Below are 22,913 nucleotides of genomic sequence, written 5' to 3'. Positions count from 1 at the left end.
CTTCCCAGGGAAGGCCAGCCCAGCTTGGGCCAGGTCCCCACCCCCAACTCCTGTTCAGAACAACAAGGGTCTCTGTGTCCAAGGCCCTGGAGCGAGAGCTGGGCGGTGCCCCCTCCAAACCTGCTGGGGAAGGGCATCCAGAGGAGAGGTGTGTTCCTCCACAGAGAAGCCGAACACCAGCGGAGGTGGGGGCGGGGGTGCAGGGGATGCGGCGCACGTGGGTGGCCTGCTGAGGGACTTGTAGGTCTGGGAGGGAGGACAGGGGGCAGGGAGGCTGAAACAGGAGGCTATTGCTTCAGTTAGTTTGATGATCGGTGTTGGGCGTTCTGTGGTGCCAGGAGATGGGGGTTCTTTGAAGACCTCTCTGACAGGGCCTGATGCCCCCAGGCCCCTCTCTCCCCCACCGGCTTCTCTGCTGATGGAGGTACCAGCCTTCTGGTGTCTGCTCTTGGCATCTGACTGGATCGCCAAGCCCAGTCCCAGCAGCCCCAACGGGTGTCTCCATTCCACAGCGACGTACCTCAGGCCTGACGTCTTGTGAGTCACACAGTCCGCTGGTGCCTGCCCTTGTAGAGCCCTGGAGGCGGGGCTGGGCTGAGTGGAATGTGGCAGCTGTTGAACATCTGGTGAGCGATGCAGCCCAGCAACTGAGCAGTGGAAGGTGGGGTGGCCCCTGCCCTGCAGAATGGCTGACTGGGCCAACAAGCCCAACTGACCAGGGCAACAGGCCGCCCAAGCCTGGCCCCGGGAGTGAGTTACAAGGGCTTTGCTCTAAGCGAGCTCTCCTCTCTGGCCTGCAGGTAGCACATCTCCCATCACCACGGGTTATGAGTCCTATGCCCTTTTTCCCTCGAAGCTTTAACTACCTGCTCAACCGCTGGAAAGTAATGAGTTGTAACAGCCCCCTCTTGGCGAGAGGTGCTGTTTCCTCCACCTGCAGATCAGGAAACTGAGGCTCTGACAGGTCAAGTGCCTTGCCCAAGGTCACACGGCCTGGCCAGATCCAAAACCTTGGGGAGAATGGGGAAGGAGAATTCCTGGATCCAGTCCTCTGTGTGTGTGTGTGTGTGTGTCGGGGTGGGGGTATCACTGGTGACCAGGTATACTGTTTGCCCAGAGCAGTCCCTGCCTATATCTGTGACCTCAGCATAATTGTTAGATGTGTCAACTTTCAGTCTCAGAAATGACCTGAATTGGACAGGAAACTCCCCCGGGGTCGCCCTGTTACAAGTCCTGGGCTCCTGCACCCTGGGGGCCACTCTCCCTGGAGTTAGAGGCTCGGTGTATCATCCAGGTGGACTTGAACTCCAGGCTTCCGCAGCCTTATTTTTTTCATCTGCAAAGTGAGAGTGCCCAGTCCTGTTTCAGAGAGTTTTGAGAATAAATGACTTTACAAATGTTATCTCCTACTGATCTGGCAAAGTACCCAGTGCCCAGTGAGCGCTCAAGAAATAGGTTTTATTAACAAAACACTAACTCATTCTAATAGATTTAGTGCCGATGATGTCCCAATGGCACTTTGTCATTATGCACTCACCACTCCTCCCACCAAAACTAAACGGTTTTATATTTTTCTTTCAAGAGTTAACAATGAGGGCTGGGAACGCATGCCTCCCTTTTAAAAGTGCGCGCTGCGCATCGGGCGATAGGACGTAACGGCCTTAGTTGGTGGCGCGATCACAACCTGCCGCCGCCACCCGCGTTTGCTTCCTGCAGGCACTCGGAGAGTGAGAACTAAGATCGTCCCCGTTCTGTTTACGGGGAAGCCGCAGCCCGGAGTGGGGAAGGGGCTTGTGGAGGTCCCGGGAGGAGCGGACAGGGCGGCCCCCGCGCCGTGCATTTTCCGTGTCCTCCAGCAGAGGGGAGCGCTCTGTGTCCCGCATAATAGCCGCTTTGAGGCCAGCGGCCTGGCGGCGGGAGGGAAGGGAGGCGGGCCGCAGGGGAGGGAGGGGTGTGTCTGGCTGCCCGCGCCTTCCCTCCGCCCCTCGGTCCTGCCGCCACACGCCGCGGGAGCTCGGACCGGGCGCCCGTCCGTCCTTCTCGCACGCCGCGGCTGCGCAGCCCCGCGCTCACGATGTCGGTCGCGCTCAGCAACAGGTTTCAAGGTAAGCGCCACCGTCCCACAACCCTGCCCCGCCCCCGGCACGCTATCCCGCGTGCCTCGGCCCGCGTGCGTTGTGCCCCCGCCTGCCACCTGTGTGCCCCGGGAGGACGGCGGGGTCTGCAGCGCGTGCAGGAAGCGGTCGCGGACTCCGGGGGCGCGCGGCCCGGGGAGACCCCCACTTCCCGGGCCGTCTCTTTGTCTTCTCTAGGAGGGAAGGCGTTCGGCTTGCTCAAAGCCCGGCAGGAGAGGAGGCTGGCGGAGATCAACCGGGTGAGTCGCCACCTTCGCTTTTGTAGACCCGCCGCGAGGGCAGCTTGCAAGTCGCCGGAGCCGCGCGGCGCTGCCTTGTCCCCAAAGCTCCCAACTCCCCTGGGTCCCACCTCTTCTTCCCCCGGGCTACCCCCAATTTCCTCCCTCCGCCCCTTCTCCTGTGCCTCTGACTCCAGGTAGGTCCCCCTCCACCCCCTCCACTCCACTGTGGTCCCGGCGTCTCGGGTTGCAAGTTGTTACTCCTAGACTGGGGAGGTAGGGCCCGGCCAGGAGCTCCGATACCAGCGGGTCGGGGCTCCCCGGAAGCCCGCCACAGGCTTTTGGCGCCGGAAGGGACCCCGGATGTCTCCCAGTAGTCCCGGTTTTACAGCGGAGAGACGAAGGGAGGCCCAGAGAAACTAGGCGGCTGCCCAGCAAGTGTGGGTCAGGCTGCTGTTAGCACCCTGGGCTCCAGATGCGCGGAAGCCAGTGCCCTCTCCACCACAGAACATGCCGGCCTCCCGCCTGCCCCCACTCCCACCCTCACAGCTCTTTTCCGCTCCAGCTTTTAGGAAAGGCTCCCTTAGAGTCTCGAGGCTTCTCTTGCCTGTCCTGGTGGATTTCTATAAAGAAACTTGGCTGGCTGTTGCCAGGCGCGCAGTGGGAGCCCCATAAACGTTCGTGTAAGGAGCGTGCAGACTTTACATGGATTGGCCAGAGCTTAAAGGCAGCGTAGCCAGGGGCTTTGTGGTTCTGCGTGAAGGAGGCTCAGATCTGGCCTCAACCCATACCAGCTGTGTGGGCTTCACCAAAGCCGTCGCGGAGGCACAGCGCCAGGGTGGTCCTGAGGGCTCAGCCACAGAAGGCATGCAGCATGCTTGGTCTTGCACCCCGCACAAGGGAAGACCTCTGTAGATGGTACTAGAGTTAGTCCCCCAGGTTCCTTCCTAACTGGCTGTGGAGGCATCCCCCCACTGGCTCCCTCGGGCCGCTGAGCACCCAGGGTCCGAGCCCAGATCTGAGTCCCAGAGTGGGAGGCTGGCAGGGTCCGCAGGGCCCTGGTGGAGGTAGGGGGAGGGGTAGTGAGGGGCAGCACGGTGGCAGGATTGCAGTCTTTCAGCGGGGGACATGCATGTTGATTTTCTCCTTGGTGTTTTTGGATTGTCTGGAACCAGGCAGTCTGGCTGATTTCATTCCACGGGCTGTAGGAATCTCGGGGAGGACTCTGGAGTCCCCAGGGTCCCTCATTGCCATCCTCACCCTGCCTGTTGGTGTCATCTTGAGCACAGCTGAAAGGGAGCCTGGATGTCTGGCTGGGATCTCAGGGGTCCAGGCTGCTGGGCTCTCTCCCAGTTCACTCTGCAGCCCGCAGGTCTTGGCTGCACTTGCCCTCTGGACAGGAGCCTGGAACCCTGACCTCATACAGCCCCCTGGGCCGCTAGGCCGGGCGGGCTCCAAGCTGGCTGAATCCACCCACAGCCAGCAGGACCCTGAGCCAGAGACAGCTGGGGATGGGGGAGAGGTGACCGTCATTGGACAGACCAGAGGAGCTGAGTGTGTGAGACTTTCCATGCCAGTCCCGCCCTTGGAGGGGGTGCAGACTGTGGGGAGGCGACAGGGTTGTTTTGGGAGGGGGACTGACTTGGCTTAGAAAGGGGGGGGCCTGTGCCTCTCAGGAGCTGGCCTGGACAGCGCTGGGACTGGAGAGGGTGAAGAAGAAGGGGCTGCGTTCAGCCACCTTGGGACCCCAGCGCCCAAAGAGGGCAAGCATCTGGCCAAAGCCACACGGAAGCCAGTGGCAGAGCCTGTGGTCTAGTGTCCTTTCCCTGCCCGGGGACTACTCCAAGACCACCACTTGAGCCAGGCCACATGGGCACAGGTCTCGGCCCCTGGAGGAAGGAGGCTCCAGGGTCAAACTGGAAACTTGAGCTGCTTCCCACCGCAGTAGGTCAGGGTGGCCCCACCAGGGTGTAGAGCCCTGAGGGGCAGGGAGAGGAGGGCAGAGTGTTGTGGCCCTGTGACCTTGGGCAAGGCACTGACATAATGGTAGTCAGGCTGTTGTGACTCTGCAGCGATAGGATCTGTGTAAAGCGCATAGGGAGAGCTGGCTGCTGTCACGATCATTATCCTTGGTTTGTTTGGGGCTTAAAGGCGCAGGGAATGGAAACCCAGGGCAGAGATTTGCCATGGTCCCTGCTGGCCGCCCCGCCTGGGCCAGACCGCTTCATCCGGGACAGGCTTCGTTTCCCCTGCCCGGAGTGGGGGCAGTGGGTGCTGCTCTGCTCCGAGTCCCTGCAGCAGTCAGTGGAGAGGGGCAGGTGAAGCTCTTTGCAGACTCTGAGGGAGTCACTCCGACGGAGGGTCTGAGTCCACTTCACCCACGTACATGGCCACAGCAGAGGTTCTAGAGGGAAATCCTGGAGGGATCCACGTTAGCAGCCCTGACTAGCTTTCCTCTGGGGCTCAGTTTCACTGGAGTGGGGCTTCTGGGGGGCTGGACCGAGCGGCTGCCCGGTCTCCTTGTGGGAGCTGGAAGCTGTGAAGGACGGGGCTGCGTGCTCCCGGCATGTGTTTGGGTGCCTCTGGGGCTGCTGCCCAGGGCAGAGCCCAGCTCTGTGGGCTTCTAGGACCGACACCACGGTTCCTTTTGCGGCTTTTCTCCCATCTCCCCCCCGGGGTGGGCCAGTTTCCAGAAGGCAGCAGAGAAGCTAAGTCTTAGCTGTTGTTATTACAAGGGATTGAGGAGTAAAAATAGAGACTTGGGTAGACCCAGGGCTGTATGGAAATGCACTTTTTTGGTTTCACTCGAGCTTTGGCTATTATTTTCTGAGCACTTGGCATGTGCCAGGCAGTGTGCCAGGCGTGGTTTGGGCATTATCTCACTGAGAGCTTACCCTAAGCCCATGAGTGTGCATTCCCATGTTACAGAAAACGAGATTCAGAGAGGTTGAGTCAGTTGCCTGGGTTTAAACAGCCAGGCTTGGAACCAGCCTCTCCCCTCCATCTCTGAACTTCATAGGGTCTCCCGTGCGGGCGCCCGCCCCACCCCCACGCCCTGTGTGCGTGTAGGCGTGCACTCTCTGCACTACTGGAGCGGGCAGGATGGGTGTGCACCTCCTACTCCCCCCACATAGCTGACATTCTCCAAGCCCCAATGGCATGGCAGGTGACCCCAGCCTTATATGGCAACAGAAAACATTCTCCCCAGCTTCCCACAGGAACGGAGAGACGTGGTGGGGCTGGGTGGGTGCCTCTCAGGGTGCCCTTGCCCTTGGTCCGCAGGGGGAGCCCGGAGGGCAGGGAGACGGGCCAACCAGAGGCCGGCGTCTTTAACAAAACCCCGCGAGGCATGCCTGGCACCTGACTACGTCACCTCACTGACTCCCGTCTAAGGCACATCAATTGGAAAGGTGTGCCCCAAGAATGTATAAGTGTCCACGGGACAAGGATGACGAGGCCTCCCATTCTAGAGATGAGGAAACAGAGGCTCGGCCAGGGGAAGTCACCTGCCCGAGGACATCCAGCCAGGAAGTGGCAGATCCAGGAGTCTGACTGCAGACACCGCCCGTCGCCTGCCTGGGCCCTGTCCACCAGGTGGCCGCGGCCTAGCTGTGACACAGGCCTCTCTTGCTTATGTAGATAAAGATCTTTGGCTAAGGTCCCACCCTCCCAGCCCTCCTGGGTCGAATGAAGGGCACTCAGCGTTCCCAGTTGCATTCAGGTGCCCTGTGGTTATTTCAGAGCCCACATGGCGTCTGTACTGGGAAGAGCTGGGCCAGCAGGCTGTGTATCTCGGCCCAGAGGGGTGTGTCCCCAGCCCCTCCCTGAGCCACAGGGGACCTCTGAGACCTGACCCAGGCACTACGCAGGCGTGTCTCTTTTCCTGGGTACTGGCAGTGCCACTGTGTCCCTGCCCAGGTGAGTGTGCCCAGCTGGCATCACTGGGCACTCGTCTCTCTTGCTCTTCCTTAATATATTATAAGGGAGATGGCGATAAGTAGCCACGTGAGCCTCCGAGGATTCAGTGTCCCCGCAGGTCCAGCCAGTCACGACCTCTTTGTGGCCATGTCACAGGAAGCCAGAGATGGAATTTCGTCAGGGTCTGCTTCACTTGTGTAGTTGCTGGGGTGTTTTTCTTCGGCCGCCCCATCTGCTGGCAAGGACACAGTGTCCGGATGCGGCCCCAGAGCCGCCGTGGGGAATGTGAGCCTCCTGTCCTTGCAGGTGCACGTTACAGGCTCCGTCTACGTGCCAGGCACCAGGCCGGGCACTTGTGGCCAGGTCCTGGCCCTTTAAGAACCTGTGGGCTGCGTCAGAGGCACCAAGGGCCTGGGATGGTGCCGCCTAGCCTTGGGGTTTGCGCCCAGGGTTTCGGCCACCAGCACCTTGGATGGCCTCCAAGATGGTGATATCTGCCCGCCCCAAAATTCTGCTGCAGCTAATACATAAAGATGAGCCTGGAGGGCCAGGAGCAAGCGTCCGGGAGCAGGTGCTAGAGGTACCGGCCCAGGAAGAGAGTTAAGTCTGGGGTGGAGACCGTGTAGCAGGGGAACCAGGCAGGTGGCAGGGATCTGGAGGCTGGACACAGCAGGGGCTGCCAACCGCAGCTGGTTTGGGATATACCCACTGTGGGGCGTAAGCACTTGGACGGGACTCCTGGGGGTGGGGAAAGAGTCAGACGTGCATCCGAGGTTGTGGGGAGCAAGGGGAGCAGTAGTGCGCAGGCGTGGCGGCGGGCGCTGTCTCCCAGGACTGAGATGGGAGCACTCTGTCCCATGTGGATGGCCTTCCACTGCTAGGTCAGCCAGGTGTCGGGGACAAAGCAGAGCTTGCCCCTAAGGAGGGACGGCCAGAGGGTCAAGGCTCACGCGGAGGACTTTGTGGGACAGTGTGCGACAGAGTTGTGGCTGGGTCACTCCTCTGCCCTTCCCCCGCTCACAGCTGTCTCGGGGTGGCCAGGGTTTGGGCGATCCACATGCATCGTGGTAATGGCTGATGCTTAGTCAGTGTCTGTGCAGTTAGCTCACTTAGTCCAGCCCAATGGAGAGATGCTATTATGGTGACCCCATTTCACAAGGGAGGACACGGGGGCCCAGAGTGGCGAGGCAAGTTGTCCAGGGCCACAGCGCTGGCAGTAAGTGCTGGATCTGGGGCTGGAACCCAGGGAACCTGACTCAGCATCCCTCCCCTGCCCCTCTGCCCCACACACCCCGCTCTCAGGAAGCTGGTGTGCGGCTTCCCACCCTTGTGGCGGTAGGCGAGACCTCTCTGTTCTGAGGCCTCAGTTTCCCCAGCTAGTGAACGAAGAGGACGAGCCAGGTGCTCTGAGGAGTGAGTCCCTTTCACGTTCTGTGACTGGGGAGATGTTGTAACAGTTCTGTCACCATCCCCAGCCTTGCCTGGGGATGCTCCCGACTTCCTGTTTTCAACCCCAGGCTCCTGCCTGCTTGCATTTCCTGGCTCTCGCTCTGCATATCCATAATCACTCTCTTACCTGGAGGCCCTGATGTGGGGACAGAGGGGCCTAGGGCTGGAGGGGGAGAGCTGGTTGGGTAGAGTGAATCCTCCACACCCCTCCCCCATCCCCTAGTGGGCTACAGTGTGTCCTGGCCTCAGGAGCCACCTCCTTCTGCAGCTGCCCCAGAGGAAAGGCCACTTCCAGTGTTGACTTGCTTTGCTCAGAAACCTGTGGCCTGGCCTCTGGCTCCTTGCTCGGGGCGGGGAGGGAGCTGGGATGGTGGAGGGAACTCTTGCGAAAACTCTGATCTTGAGCAAGCTGAGCGACCTCTCAGGGTCTCAGCCATCCAGTCTGTCCAGTCCGTCAAGCGGGAATGCCCAGGGAGGGGAACAGGAACTCAGAACCAGCCTCCTTCGTTTGCCTCTGATCTGTTCAGTAGTCCATGGGGGTCTGGGGGGGGGATGATGAGCCGTGGGGGGTTATCAGTGGGTTGTACAGACAGAAATGTTAGAAGATAACAACACACAGCCGGCGTTTATTTAGCATTCAGGTGCCAGGCTCTGTGTTACGCACTTTACATGAATTTACTTGCAGATCGTAAGTCTCAGAACAAGCCTCTGAGATACATTTGCTCACAGACCGACGCAGTGCTTCCCACGTGGCTGCTGAGCGGCTCGAACCCAGGCATTCTGGCTCCAACTTGCCCTCCTTTGGTTTTTGCTTTTGCTTTTCTTCCAAAGGGGACTGGCTTCTATCTCTGTCCCTTCTGCCTGGGGACTCAGGGTCAGGGCAGCCAGGGGTCCTGGCGTCTGGACAGATAGGGTACCTGCCCACGGGGCATGGCTGGTCCCCAAGGCTGCACAAGGATATGGGGGGCAGGCGCCTGAAGGGGAGGAAGCTGTGGGCTGTGCATAAACAGGAACCAAGAATTTGAAGCTCGGAGGAGGGGTGGGAGCTGGCAGCCCTGCCAATGGAGCTCCTGTTCCCGCTGCCCGCCTGCCTCCCCATGCCCCCACCGAAGGCACAGTCCACACAGCTGCCCTGAGCCCAGGGTCAGCAAGGGCCACCTACCCACACACGAATGGGTCAGCTGCTTTTCCCACCCTGGCCACTCTGTGGCAAGCATTTGTCATTTTTGGCTCATAAGAAAAAATGGGATTCCAATCTGAGTCCCCCCTCCCCACCCCCCAGTCTCTGTCACACACGTCCACATACTTTTGCAAAGCTGTCTCACCGTGTCGAGGTGAGAGAGGAGTCATTCTGGCTGAACGGCAGGCGTCTCCACTCCTCCGACAGAGGTTTATTGCGCGCCGCCTGCATGCTGGGCAGTGCCGGGTGCTCCTAGGACGTGTGGCCGAGGGCCTGCCTCCCATCGTCCTTCTAACACCCACTTCCTCGGGCCACTTTTCCTTTTCAGCTCTGCAGGGAGGGAACCCACGCGGCCACCACTGCCCCAGCTTGGCCACTTGCCAGCTGTGCTGCTGTGATCACGTTATCCAGCATCTCTGAGTCCTGACTCGGTCACTCATCCTGCAAACATTTATTGAGCACCTACTATGTGCAACCTACATTCTCGAAAGGGGAGACAGATGATGGACAATACCCTTCCTAAGCAATTAAGTTGTGTTAGGAGGTAACTCATCCCATGGCATAAAACAGAGGCACAGGAAGGTAAGGTGGGAGGGAAGTGGAGGCGGGCAGGGCGGACCGTTGAGCAAAGGCTCGAAGGGGATGAAGTAGAGAGCCGTGCAGCTGTGTGGGAATGAGTGGTCCAGGCAGGGGGCCGCCTAGAGCCAAGTCCCCAGTGGGGTCCAGCGAAGGGGAGTCGTTACTCAGCTCTCCACAGTGCCCACTACGCTCTGCTCCTCGCTCTTGGTTGCTGCCTGGTTGCTCCGTGTCCAGCTCTGCGTGGTTTGTCCCTGACACCAAGGCCCGTGTCCCACCCCTGGAACCCTGTCCCAGGATTCCTAGAAGTGGTCAGTACACATAACTCACAGGCTCGGGCTGGTGCAGAATTTCTGGTCGACCAGAATGTGGGCGCTGGGAGGCCCCCAGCCCTCTGCCCGGAGAGTTCCAGATGGGGGGCCCTCGCCTGTGGCTCCCCACGAAGGTTTCCCAGTTCCTAACGTGGGAAAGTGGAGGGAACACAGGGGCCATAGAGTGAGTGTTGGCTAGATGGTTTCCACTTAAAGATTCTGAGAGTCTGAACTTCCTACTTCAATGAAATGTCCTTTTCTGAGCTAACGGCAGCAGTCTGTGGTCATTGTGTCGCCTTTCCTTGGCAAAATACAAACTTGGCAGCCTTATTTAGGACCTCTTCCTATTTTTAACTTTTTTGGAAATGTTTCTTTCTGCGTTACCCCAAAGTCTGGGAACCACTGACCTATTTGTCCTTCTGCTGGGCAGGTTTGGGATCTGTGACCCCGGGAGGTGCCCGGTTTGCTCAGGGGCACAGACAAGAGTTAATTGTCCTCCTTCTGGTCAGCAGTAGAAAAGAGCTATAAGAGGGAGCCAGCAGGAAGGCCAGGCCTGGACAGAGCCAGCCAGGAGGAGGGCCGCTCCCCAGGCAGCGGGAGAAGGTTCCAGCTCCGGCTAAGTGGAGGTAGGGCCGTGCTTGGTGCATGGTAATGAGGCCCCGAGTGAGGCTGTGGCCAAGCCAGCTGGACCCCGTGGGCCCTGGGGCTGCCTTCCACCAGGTGGCTGGAGGCACAAGTCGGATACGCCCAGATTCCAAACCAACCCTGCATTTCCTCAGCTGCCGGGACTTTAGAGGTGATATTGAACCACTCTGGTTGGTCCTCCTGCTCTCACCTGTAAAATCAGCGTGACAGTGAGGATTTAATGGGATAGCACAGTGCCTGCCAAAAGCAAGGGCGTGGTCAGAGCCCCTCGACCCAGCAAGGGGGGTCGCATTGGCAGGCAGGTTTCTCCTTCTCTGTCCAAGGGGGCTGCGTTACCATGGAGACACTGGAACCCTGGAAGGGGTCATGCTCTGCCACACACTAAATCATACTGTCACTTACAGAACATCGACGGAGGAGCTTGGTTGTCCCCGTTGAGGGACAGGTGCCCGAGGAGGTGGGTACGCCATGCCCCCTTCACAGTTAGGAAAGAGGGGGCTGAGATCCGAACCCAGAGGGCTTTATCCTCACTTAGGGTTTTTGTCGTTCTCTTGCTCTACTTTAAGCCTCTTGGGGGTTTGCAGGACAGGCTGAAAGGTAGTGGGTTTCCTGTCCTAGGAGAGGTGCCCAAGTGCGGACCCTCTCATCCGTCAGTGGGAAGGAGCAGCAGGAAGTTAGGAACAGATTGAGTGACTGACCTGGATACCAACTAATATCCCTTCAAACACTCCCTGTAATTTCAGGGTAAGAGCTTGTTTGCCTTGGTCTCACGTGCTCTCTTGCTGCCTAGAACACAGCAGTGGGCGCTGCGGTCCCTCAAAAACTGTTGAATGAATGAACTCCTGGGACGTGATGCCCCGTGTAATCCGCTCAGTAATGAGGGATGTGCGGGCCAGGGAAGAGAGAGTGTTTGCAGGGTCGGTGCTGGATGGGTAGGTGCACACCCTCTGCTTCCCCGTCGGCCCGCGGGTTCTGCGGCGGCTTGAAGATGAGCAATGAGGCAAGTAAGATCCCTGGCCCTGTGCTGGCGCAGCAAGTGCTTACGAATGGGTAGCTTTTGGTTTTAAAGCCAGATGAATGCCTGCTATCTGCCCACCCTTAAAGGTCAAGGTCAAGGATGCAGACTTTGAATGAGATGGAGCTGAACTGATTTAGCTCTGGCTGTGTGAGCCTCCATTTTCTCATTGGTGAAAGGAAACTCCGGCCCCCTGGGGGATCTGAAGGGATCGTGTGAGTAAGTGCTTCGTTCTGGGGGCCCTCACCACTGGGTTCTGAAAGGACTCATCTGAGTCCCAGCATCAGAGGGGAAGATGGGCCTGTTTTACAGGTGAGGACACAGGGGACAGGGGTAAGTGACCTCCCAGACAACGTGCAGAGACAAATAACATGACAGCTTCTGTTAACTGAGCCCCTGCTGGGTACCAGGGGTCACACATACACGGCCCTTGGATTCTCATAGTAGCTGTGATTGTTAAACCTGCCTGGAGATAAAGCACCAGAGAGCCAGGAGGAGTCAACATGCCAGAGTCTCATACCTAAGACGTTAATGCTGGAGCCAGGCAGTTTGTCACTGGGGCTCATTGCCTCATGGAGCCCAGAGTGGGGTGCCTGGGGTGAGGGGAGGCCCCGGTCCCTGCACTGGTAATTCAGAGTTTGATTGACGGTATTTGGTCTTCTAGAGCAGACCCTCCATGCCCTGAGCCCCGCCCCACCCAGCTGCTGAGCACACTTCCTACCCTCAGGCTGGACTCTGCAGCTCTGCCCCAAGGGTTGACAGGAAGCCAGGACAGACACTGGAGCCTGCGCCCCTGGCCTGGCGGGACAGGAGGCCCCGGGGCCACAGGCCTCTGCACTGGCAAGTTCTGCCTGCTGACCCCTTGCTCAGCTCTGCCCTCTCGCCTCTGTAGGAGTTTCTCTGTGACCAGAAGTACAGCGATGAAGAGGACCTGCCAGAAAAGCTCTCAGCCTTCAAAGGTGAGCTGGGGCTGTCTGCCCCGCCTCCCAGCCCCTCACATGTGGGATTCCTTACCCCCATCAGGCGAGGCTGCACCCCTGCTCTTTCCAGAATGCCATGTTCCTGGTGGGCTGCAAGACAGGGTACCCAGTGAGAGGGGGGCAGGCCCCTCCACCTGTCTCCAGGCCACCCCTGGCCCCCTCTCCCCTCGCCTGCAGGCCTGAGCCCACCCCTGCCCCTCTCTTCCCGCCAGCTGCCCCGCAGGGCTCAGGTTGGCTACTGTTGTTGCTGCCCAGACCCTGCTTGCTCCTGGGGCCCCAGCTCACAATCAGCTCTTTGTAGCAGCCCTGGCCTCTCCCCCTGCACCGTGGAGTGTCTCGGGAGCCCCTGCGGAGAATGGACGTTTGTGTCCCTGCAGTGGGGCAGGGGGCAGAGTTTCTGCCCATTGAATCCCGGCCGCATGGGATGAAAAGAAAACAGGGCCCAGGAGCCCGCGCACGGGGAGGGGGCGGCATAAAGGTCCTTCTGTTCCGGGCCCTGGTGCTTGGTTCCCAGCCAGCCGCTGGAGAAAGGAGAGGAGCCGTGCACGTAAGGAGCCGTAAGGAGCAGACGGACCCACCTTTGCTGCCGGAGAGATGCACTTGGGGTGCGGCAGGACCATGGGAATATCCCCGAGGCTGCACCCCCCACCCCACCCCAAAGTCCCAGCAGTGTGGGCAGCCTCCCTGCTCTGAGGCAGAGAACCTGCCCGGGGTTCTTCAGCTTGGTTGTCCGTGGGTACGACATCAGTGGCTGAGCAGTTGTTGAGGCTGACCTGTGGGAAGCACTTCGAATGCTGTGTTGTGAGCTCCCTGAATCATCCCAGTCCAGCCAGGAGGGGGGTGACGCTGTCAGTAATTTATAGAAGAAATTCAGGCTCAGAGAGGTGGGGTCACTTGCCCGGGGTCACACAGCTTACCTAGGGCAGAGTCGGGGCTTGTACCCACACTGGTCTCGCCCCGAAACCCTTGCTCTTAACCATTATGCAACGGTGCTTTTAACATTAAAAAAAGAGAACTACTCGAACAAAGACACCCCCGTCCCTGCCCATCACCACCCCACACCCCTGCCAGCTGTCCATACATAGGAGAGCCTCGCGAAGGAGGGCAGTCTTTCCCTCCTCTTTGCCTACCAATGGGACTGCTCTTCAGAGGTGGCTCTGGGAGAAGGGACAGAGGTCTCTGGGGTAGTAGGTGCTTGGTGTGGGTGGGTAAGGGGCCCTGATGGCATGAGGAGGAGACCCGAGGCCACCTGTAGGGACATTCCAGGCAGAGGGGTGGCAATTCCCTAGCAGGAGCAGGTGGGGAACAGGCCAGGTACAGCAAGGCCAGTGGATGGAGCGCAGGGGATGGAGGGAGAGGCAGCCCATGAGGCTGGAAGGCAGATGCTTGGAAGGTCGAGGGGCCTGGAAGGCCACTGGGAGGACCTTGGCTTTCTCATACCCGCTGCTCGTGCAGAATAGACCTGGAGGGCCCTGCTCGTCCCTCTGTGGCAGGGCCAACCTGCCCAACGCCGCAGGACTCATTTGCACACGTGGCCCACGATGAAAGATACCAGGGTGCTCCCCTGCCATTCTCTCTTGCCATTGGAGCTTCCCTGGGCCCCTTGATTGGGGACGATTCATTCAGTCTGTAGGTGAGGTTGGTGGGGAGGGTCTGTGTACCCTTGGGCACTGTGTGTCCCACTTAGTGGTCAAGGGCAGGCCCATGGGCATTTCTGCTGGAAGAGCATCAGCTTCTCAGTGCTGCCCTTGACCAAAAGGTTCTGAACCACAAGGACTCCTTACCCCCGGCTGCCCGTCAGAATCAGCTGAGGCACGCTGACCACCTCCTGCTCTCACCCCGCCCTCCCCTTCCCCACTGAACCTGTATCTCCAGGGCCGGAATTTATTGTCAACGTAGCCGATTGGCACGCAGCCAGCCGGCCCTGGCAGGGACCTGGGAGGAAGCAGCGGTCCTCCCTGGGAGAGGGTCAGAGCGGCTTCCAGAGCACCTGTCCCCGTGGCGCCCACAGGGCAGGGATACAGACAGCTGAGATGATAGGACTTGTGTGGAGAACCCCATGTGGGTGAGGAGTTCAGTGTGGGCTCCCCGAGGACCAGGCTACTTGCCCTCAGGGGAGTCACTGGGACCCTGCAGGGGCCACCCTGCTTTCCAAGCTAATGCCGGGTTTTGCTCTGTGCTTTCCAGAGAAGTACATGGAGTTTGACCTGAACAATGAAGGCGAGATTGGTGAGTGACGCCTTGGGCATGTTGTGGGGACAAGGGTGTTTGGTGGGTGGACAGTGTGAAGGTCCAGAGTGCCCCACAGACTCACCTGCGTGGGTGAGGTGTCGTGAATGTGACGGCCACACACTGAGGCCTTCCTGAGGGCTGGGCCGGCTGAGCCGGGCTGGTCTGTCTGCCTTTACCCTGGATCCATTGTCCCCAAACTTCTCTTCCGACTATTTCCCTCCCCATCCCTCTCTGCTTGCTGCCCTGCCTCAGCCACCCACCCCAGGGGACCCAGCCCAGAGAGCGTCACCCCTGCCTGGGGCTGGAGATGCTCCCGTGTTTGATGTCCTGGCCCAGGGGGCTGGCATTTCCTTTGTCCCCAGGCCTCTCCTCCCATCTGTACACTCTCCTGCAGTTGACAAATGTATCCTCTTCAACAGACCCTTGTCCTGTCCTGCTGGCCAGATGCTGGGGCTGACAAACGCTTGTCCATGGCACTTACATTCAAGACCATAATCTTGACCTTCACCAGGCACAGAAGGACATGGTCAAGGCTGGTTTAATTATCCCCATGTTACAGACGAGGGGACTGGGGCTCAGTGCCGCTGTGTTTCTCCACATCCTCCTCTGTCTCCCCTCGTTCTTCCCCTTTTTGAATATTTTTATTCTTTTTTTTTTCTTTAGAAAAAGATCTATTAAGTGAGTGCATTTTCATCATAAAAATTTTTGGAAAGCACAGCAAAGCACAGACAAAAATACGTCACCCGCTGCCGTGAACTGTTTGGTTTATATCCTTCCACGCTTTGTTCTCATCACAAATGCTATTTTACACCATTTTTAGAACCTCCGTCTTTTTTTTTTTAAAGTAACACATTGTGAGTATTCTGACATATGATTAACTTTCCTTTTGAAATATAATTAGTGGCTGCAGAACAGTCCATCGTACTGTTGGGATGGACCGTAATTTATTCAGCCCATGCCGTAGTGTCGCTCGCTGATAATGCTCTGAAAAACATCTTTTACACGAGCCTTTGTCCACATCCCTAATTATTTCTTAAGGGTAAGTCTCAGGAATGAGACATTCTGGGTCAAAGGCTTTCGGAGCATCCTGCCAAATGGCCTTGCAGTGAGGTCTGGCCAATTCAGCGTCTGGCCAGCAGCTGTGGGAGACCTTTCGCTTCTTCCTGCAGAAGGCTGCCCAGCTTTCTTTGAAACGCCTCGGACCTCCTGGCACCTAGGGTCTGGCACCAGTCCTGCCCGCCCCGCCCTGGGTGAGCTGGCACACCACGGCCTGGCCCTAAATCCACCCCCTGCCGCACCGCCTCTCTCGCCATCCTTTGCTGAGCCATTGTTCGCGGAACAATCTGAAGGAAATTGCCTCGGGTCTGGGGAGCCGGGTGGTCAGAGTCAGCAAGTCCTCGGGTGCGGTGACTTTTTGGTGCCTCCCTTGTTTTTCTAGAATTTTGTTCTTTTGTTGGTTTTCCTGCTCTGCAGGCTATTTTTGGCACCCTTGCCCTTCTGGCCAGAGTGATGCCCTGGGACTGCAGGGTGGGAGTGGCAGATGGGGGAAGCTACCACCTGGCCTCCTGGAGGGGACTTCTGATGCCTGGAGTCAGGCCACCTCGCTGGGCAGTGACCCCGGGGCAGCGGGGCAGCAGGCCCATGGCTCCCCCTAACGCGGGTGCAACACAGATGACAGGAGGGAACAGCTGCTCTGTCACTGCACCCCTGCCTTGTGCCAGGTGCTTCCCACGCAGCGTCCCTCCCAGTGACCCTGTCAACCCGGGCGACCACCGGTGGGAGCCGGGGTTCGGAGAGGTGAAGTAGTTTGCCCTGGGTCCCAGAGCCAGCAATGGCAGAGCTGGACTCTGACCCTGGCTTGTGCGACTCTAAAGGCCCACATCCCTAACCACTAGTCACACTGCCTCCAAGGGGCACGGGGCAGTGGGACAGGCTCATTCTCCGGAGAGGAGCAAGGCCATTCACTGCAGCCTCCAGGGAGGGGCTGTCCGGCCAGGCATCCTCTGGGTGTGGGGTCCAGAGGGCGCTGTAACCGCTTCCCTACTCGCCGCCCACCCCCACCACGCCTGTCTCCACTGAAAGGATATCTGCTTTTCCTCCGGCAGACCTGATGTCTTTGAAGAGGATGATGGAGAAGCTCGGGGTCCCCAAGACCCACCTGGAGATGAAGAAGATGATCTCGGAGGTGACAGGTGGAGTCAGCGACACCATCTCCTACCGAGACTTCGTGAACATGATGCTAGGGAAACGGTCGGCTGTCCTCAAGCTGTGAGTACCTCCCCGCCTCTCCCAGGGCCTTGAAGGCCAAGTCTTGGGGTGTGGAGAGGCCCCTGGCTCGGGCACCTCGGCCGTTCCCCAGCCAGGGGGTAACTCATTGTGTGACCCGCTGGGCAAGGCTTTTCATCTCTCTGAACCTGACTTCCTTATCTGTCACATGCCACGCCCGCCTGTACCTCGCAGGTGACATTAGCCTGTAGCAGAAGGTCTGGTAGGATCGGCACTCAGGAAGTGGCAACTGTGATGATGGTGGCGATGAGGATGACAAATCTGGCAGAACATTCTGAACCTCAGTTTGCTCATTTGTAAAGTGACCCTCCTACCCCACGGGGTTGTTGCGAGCTTAGTATAGAGTTAAAACCCGGCTCTGAAGGGAGGTGGAATTCGCTGCTATGCATCTGTAAGATAGAGATGTAATAAATATCCTTCGTGAAGCATTGTCCTGAGGATTAATGGCACGACACACATGAAGAGGCCAGCCCGGCAGTGCCTGGCAGGCGGCAAACACCCAGTACGGGCGGCTAGAATCGCACTCCCTGCGCGGGTCCCTCCCCACTGAGGAGCTGCAGAGGAAGTCCCCGCAGAGTCTCGTGATGTTTGAGCTGAAAAGGACCTCACTTGGCTTTCATGAAATGAGATTGATTTTTTTCAGATGTACGAAGGTCAAACACACCTGCCTCATTTACAGAGGGGGAAGTTGAGGCCCAAGGAAGCTGAGTAACTGGCTCATGAGCCCACAGTTTGGGCGGTCGGAGCTGTCAGTGCAGGTGGGAGGGCCGTCTGGGTCAGGGCATGCAGCGGAGGGCAGGCGCTAGCCATCAGAGTGACGGCGCTGTTAAAGTGACCTCAAAGATCCTAGTGGGCGTTGACTATGTTCCAGGCACTCATCTGCATGTTGGCGCTTTAGACTGATCATTTGTTAACTCAGCAGGTATTTATCGAGCACCAGCTATGTGCCAGGAATTATTCTCGGTGCTGGGGACACATGAGTTGCTGGCCTCCTCGTGGAGCTCAGGTTCGAAGCACAGGAGACAAACGACAACCAACAAAAACACCGGTCACCACTGTGTAGTGGAAAGAAATATAAAGTGGGAAAGTGGAACAGAGACATTGCAATGGCGGGCAGGAAAGGTCTCGCTGAGAAGGTGACATTTGACCAGAGCCCTGAGTGAGGATGATGGGAGGAGACAAGCCATGGGAAGACCTGGGGAAAGGCATTCCAGGCAGAGGACATGGCACGTGCAAAGGCCCTGAGGCAGGATCGTGCTCCTATGTTCAAGGCACAGCACAGAGCCCAGTGTGGCCGGGCTGTTAGTAAGTACAGTGAATGAAGGATGAGTCTGCAGAGGGGGGCACGGGCCAGGGGCCACGGGGCCTTGTGGGCCACAGTCCCACAAGGGACTGAGCACTTTGTACTAACGTGGAGGGTTGCCACTGGAGTACTCTAAGCTGGGGACTGACCTTTAAAAGGCTTCCGCTGGCTGCAGCAGGGGGCAGAGTGGCAGCGGGGAGGCCTGTGCAAGGAAGAGATAAGGATGCTCTCCTGCAGAGGCTGCTCCAGAACTGGGCAGGAACTGTTGGGATTAGGAGTGATTTTGGAGGTAGAGGTGGAAGCACCATTTAAATGCCCAGATGTGGGTGTAAAGGAAAATGAGTTTTAAGTCTGGGGTCTGCGTGACTGAGTGGGCGACTGTGCTGTTGGCTTGGAGGAGAAAGCAGGTGGGGAAGGCAGGAATCAAGAATTCAGATTTTGACATGTTCAAGGGAAGGTCCCTTCAGCCATCCAAGGGGAGGGGTCAAGGAGGGAGCTGGCAGTGCAAATCTGTAGCTCAGACAAGCTGCTTGTGGACCGCCACCTTTTGAATGAGACTTCAAGCCGGGGCGCTGGAAGAACCCAAGCAGGGCCTGAGCGCAGGCGGAGTCGAACACTGACGCCTGGAACAGCTCCAGGGCGTAAGCGCTTCTGGCACCGGCACTTCCAGATGAAGGCACTGAGCAGAAAGGGGGTTGAGTGTCTTGCTGGAGTCACCAGCTGGGAAGTAGTAGGGCAGGGACCCAAACGCAGCTGTTTCCCTGCAGATGCTGCACCACGAACACTTAGCCTCTGCTCCCCAGACTGCTCTCAGAGCAGTAGGAAGTTTTTGAAGATCAGAAGGGTGTTTTGGGCAGAGCCATGGCCCAGCCTAGCTCCACTATCTCCAGACAGCATGGTTAGGGGAAGGCACATAGCCCAGAGGTCAGAGATCCTGAGTCTTGTCTTGCGTACGCTGCCTGTGTGGCTCTGAGGAGTCACATTGCCACTTTGTGCCTCGGTTTTCTCCTCTGTAAAATGGGACCAGGAGCCCCTCCCATGTAGCTTCGGTCCCAGTCTTCCAAGAAGATCCTGCTGGAAAATGGATGAAGGGCATTCTGCTGAGGAGCCTGCAAACCGAAGGCTGGATGAGCTTTCCCTGCACGAGGGAGGGAGTCCTAATCCTGTTTCTTTGTTTTTGTTTTCTTCCGTCTCCAAACCAGAGTCATGATGTTTGAAGGAAAAGCCCAGGAGAGCAGCCCCAAGCCGGTTGGCCCCCCTCCAGAGAGAGACATTGCCAGCCTGCCCTGAGGACCCTGCCCGGACCTGCCCCTGCCCTCCCTGCCCCGTTCCTCCCTCCTGATCTCGCTGCCCTCTGGACTCATCATGTTTCGTCTTACTTGGGTTTTTTGGTCGTTGGGCATGTTTACTTCTTTTCATCTGCAAAATCAGTGATCTCTTTGTGAAGCACCAATTATCTGCCTTAAAGAGACTCTGGGACCCCTCCCTCTTTCCTTCCCTCCTCCCTCCACCCCACTCATGCAAAAGGGCTGACATCAACCCCAAAACCGGAGGGGGCAGGGCCAGGCAGGGAGGCGGAAGCCTGTGATCCCCATGATTAGAGCTGGTATTGTCTGTTCTTCCTGGAGGTCTCTGAGCTTAGCCCAGGCTCGCCAGCCTGGTCCTGCTGAGGACCTCAGCCCCTTTCAGAAGACACTGGAGTAGGGACAAGGCTGCAGGTCTTGCTAGGTTTTCCCCAGAGTTGTCCAGGAGGTGGCCATGCACTGCTGCACCCCCCCAGGTGACGCTCCCCTCAGGCCATGCTTCTCATCCTGAGGTGAGGGAAGGATTGAGCCCTTTAAGAAATTCCAAAAGGGAATTCCAGAAGACATCCTCTGGCCCCGCCCCTCACCCCCCACCAGCCACACCTTCACAGGCAGCTCAGTGGGAGCTCTGTCCCTTGTTGGGGCAGCAAAGGTTTTGGAGGTAGAAGGGAGGCCCGGGGCCTTGTAGGGCGAGGCTCATCTCAGTCTAGTCCTACTTTTCAGGGAGGTCGGTGAGGGCAACAGGTGAGGAGGGTGAAGGATAAAATGCTCGTGGCAAAAAGAGTCAGCACAACTGTGAAGCCAAGACCTGAGAAACAGGATGCTGCCTTTCTGATCCCAGTCTCCTTGAGCACTGACTGTGCTTCCCCCACTCGCCTCCCCGCCGTTCATCACTCATCCGCTTATTCACTCATTCACTCAGTCCCTCAGTCCCTCAGTCCCTCATACAACAGATATTTGTTGGCCACTTATTATAAGCTTTAAGGCCTCCCCACTGGGTCCTGACCTGTGCTGTGCCCACCGTCTCTCTAACTCATCTCCCCCTTTCCAAATTGCCCCGAACCTTGGGCTTGGGGATTGGATTGCGGGTCCCTGTGTCCTCCATTCTGGACTCAGGGCTTTACAGCCCTGATTTACCCTGTAGGTTAGCTGAGCCAGCCCTCTCGCGGGAAAACTGTGGTGGCCCACAGGACCAAGTGCCTTGCCAAAGGTCGGGGGTTACTGTGGAGACGGAAGTGTCTGGACTGAAGCCCTGGTGTTCAGATGCCCTGCCCCTGCTTCATCTCTGCTCTGGGTTGCCTCACGCAGTGATGAAAACAAAGGGAGGGGCCATCTCCCAGGTCAGCGCTGGGGGAACACTGTGGGTCAGGACTCACCTGCCCAGAGCCTCCGGGTCTGCATCAGGGTTTGGGTAAGGGCTAGGCCCGCCTTTGCAGTTCTGCTTTCCCTAGAGCTTCTCAGCGAAGCCATGTCTTGGGACTCATGCAGGTGTCACACTCAGCCCCATGGTGGCTGAGCAGGAACCTTAGCCTTGACCCCACCTGTGTTCTGGGGTCCTTACCCTTAGACACACTCATCAATTGAACGTATTTATTAAGCGCCTGCCATGTCAGACCCAGGCCAGGACGAGTGAGATGGATGTTAGGAAACAGGGGGCTAGTGGGTGACTGCACTGAAATTCTGAGGGCTTAGCTGGGCCCTAGGTGGGACGAGTCTTGGAGAAGGCCTTGCCAAACCTAAAGTGGAACGGTCTGGGTGCTGTTGGAGGCTGGAGCCAGTGTGGGCCCCCTGTGGCTCCTCGGTGCTCCATACTGCCCGGACAGCAGCTTGAGGGACTGCAGCAGATGGGGGGGGGGGGGGGCGGGAAACACCCCCGTCTGGTTAATCAGCTGGTCTTAAGCGGTGCAGGAGCAAGATTCCTTTGCCATGACTGGCTGATCTTCAGGCTAAGGAGCTGCTCAAATGCACAGGCCTGGTTGAAGTTTAACCCCCAGCAAAACAGTTCTCCCTGTAAACATAAAATCTCACTCCACCCCCTCCCCTGCCTTGTTTTCTTCCCCCGCCTCAGGTCATTAGATAAGCAACTGCCTGTCCCTACCACTCCCTCTACCTCTCCTCTCAGGGATGGGGTGAGACCTTTGTGGAGGTGAGGCTTTCTTCGCCCATCAGCGTACCTGATTCTCACTCAGGAGGCAGAGCCAACCAGGTGTTCCTCAGTAGGCTCAGTGGCTTACAAGACCACAGGAAAGCCTCCCTAAGGGAGGAGAGCAAGTGGGTGTGTGCCCAGCTCTGGGAAGGGCAGGAATGGGAGCTCCCACTGCAAGGGGAGTGTCCTGGGAAAGCCCACCCGATCCTTCACCATTTCCGGAACTCAGCTCCTGGAGGGAGAGGGGCTCCAGAGTGGCCTCTGGAGAGGGGGTTCTGCGAGTGTTCCAGGCTTGTCTATTGACTCTAGAACTCTACTTCTCTGGCTAAGGGCTCGGCTTCTTAGTGCTTTCGCTGTCTTCTTTCTGAAAGACCAAATCTTACTAATGTAACCAGAAACTTGGGGACTGCCCAGTCTGGCTTTGTCCCCGCGACTCAAAACGAAGGAGTGTGTCGCGCAAGTTCAGGTGGATACAATATGTGTGTGCGCATGCCTGTGAGCGTGTGTGATGCCGGTTATCCTCTGCACATACTGGAAATAAAACAGACAAACTGATGTCTTGATCGGTGTATTTTGGGGATGGGATGGGCAGGGGGAGGGGGGGCGCAGCAAATTCTGAAGAGCAAGCTAACATAGGAACAGATTGCATGAATGTGTCTCCTGTGCCAGCCTCCGCTAAACACGTAACTTCATTCACCCCTTACAACAACCCAAGGAGTCAGGTTCTGTTTGTCATCCTCGTTTTATAAAATGAGAGGCAGGCTCGTAGCAGATCCGCAATTTTCTGAAAACCAAGCAGTAAGTGGTAGAATGTGTCCCTGCCCCCCACCTCCACGCCTTAGTCGTCAATGAGCATATCCCGACAAGCTGAATTCGAATCCCACCTCCACCGCTTTCTGACCAACGGGCACTGGGTAACTAGCTTTTCTGTGCTTCTAGTAGCTCATCCATCGTATGGCATGACCCCTAGGTGACTAGGATGCCTGGAAGAGTAAAGTGTTTTTGTGGTTTCCAGGCTCTTGCTTCGGAGATGATTACCTTGAAAGGGTCAGCACAGCCGATGTTTGGGGAACTTTAACCTCCCCTCTCAGCCTTCAAATTTAGACACAGAAAAGTCTCCCGTGGTGAAGTCCCACCCCACCCACTTTCTGAATCTCTTCCTCCACACCCCTCTCCAAAGTCCCTCTCTCAAGAGCTGCGCCTGGAAATACTAGT

General features: G+C 57.8%; 1 protein-coding gene across 2 annotated transcripts; it reads left to right on the top strand.

Annotated features, from left to right (window-relative positions):
* The first annotated feature begins 1,959 nt into the window (after nt 1–1,959).
* Nucleotides 1,960–22,253, top strand: AIF1L (allograft inflammatory factor 1 like). 2 transcript variants are annotated; one of them, XM_053919634.1, is made up of 6 exons: nt 1,960–2,105; nt 2,313–2,374; nt 12,340–12,406; nt 14,615–14,656; nt 16,765–16,927; nt 19,451–22,253. In XM_053919634.1, exons 1-6 carry the CDS (start codon nt 2,075–2,077, stop codon nt 19,536–19,538), a joined length of 453 nt encoding a protein of 150 aa, XP_053775609.1. In that variant the 5' UTR covers nt 1,960–2,074; the 3' UTR covers nt 19,539–22,253. The 2 variants fall into 2 exon arrangements, with proteins under 2 accessions (XP_053775609.1, XP_045052875.1); XM_045196940.2 differs by lacking the exons at nt 1,960–2,105; nt 2,313–2,374 and adding an exon at nt 6,670–6,851.
* The last annotated feature ends 660 nt before the right edge of the window (nt 22,254–22,913 follow it).

Source organism: Desmodus rotundus, chromosome 1, assembly GCF_022682495.2.
Source record: "Desmodus rotundus isolate HL8 chromosome 1, HLdesRot8A.1, whole genome shotgun sequence".
In the NCBI taxonomy this organism is placed as follows: Eukaryota; Metazoa; Chordata; class Mammalia; order Chiroptera; family Phyllostomidae; genus Desmodus; species Desmodus rotundus.
The sequence above is the reverse complement of the archived record's forward strand: the minus strand, read 5'-3'. Positions and strand labels throughout refer to the sequence as shown.

What these genes read in the sequence shown, in the direction of transcription:
- AIF1L (XM_045196940.2), top strand. Translation starts at nt 6,744, where the DNA reads ATGGCCTCCAAGATGGTGATATCTGCCCGCCCCAAAATTCTGCTGCAG. An exon ending in AAAGCTCTCAGCCTTCAAAG is followed by an intron (nt 12,407 to 14,614) that starts GTGAGCTGGGGC and finishes TGTGCTTTCCAG; the next exon opens with AGAAGTACATGGAGTTTGAC. An exon ending in GAACAATGAAGGCGAGATTG is followed by an intron (nt 14,657 to 16,764) that starts GTGAGTGACGCC and finishes TTCCTCCGGCAG; the next exon opens with ACCTGATGTCTTTGAAGAGG.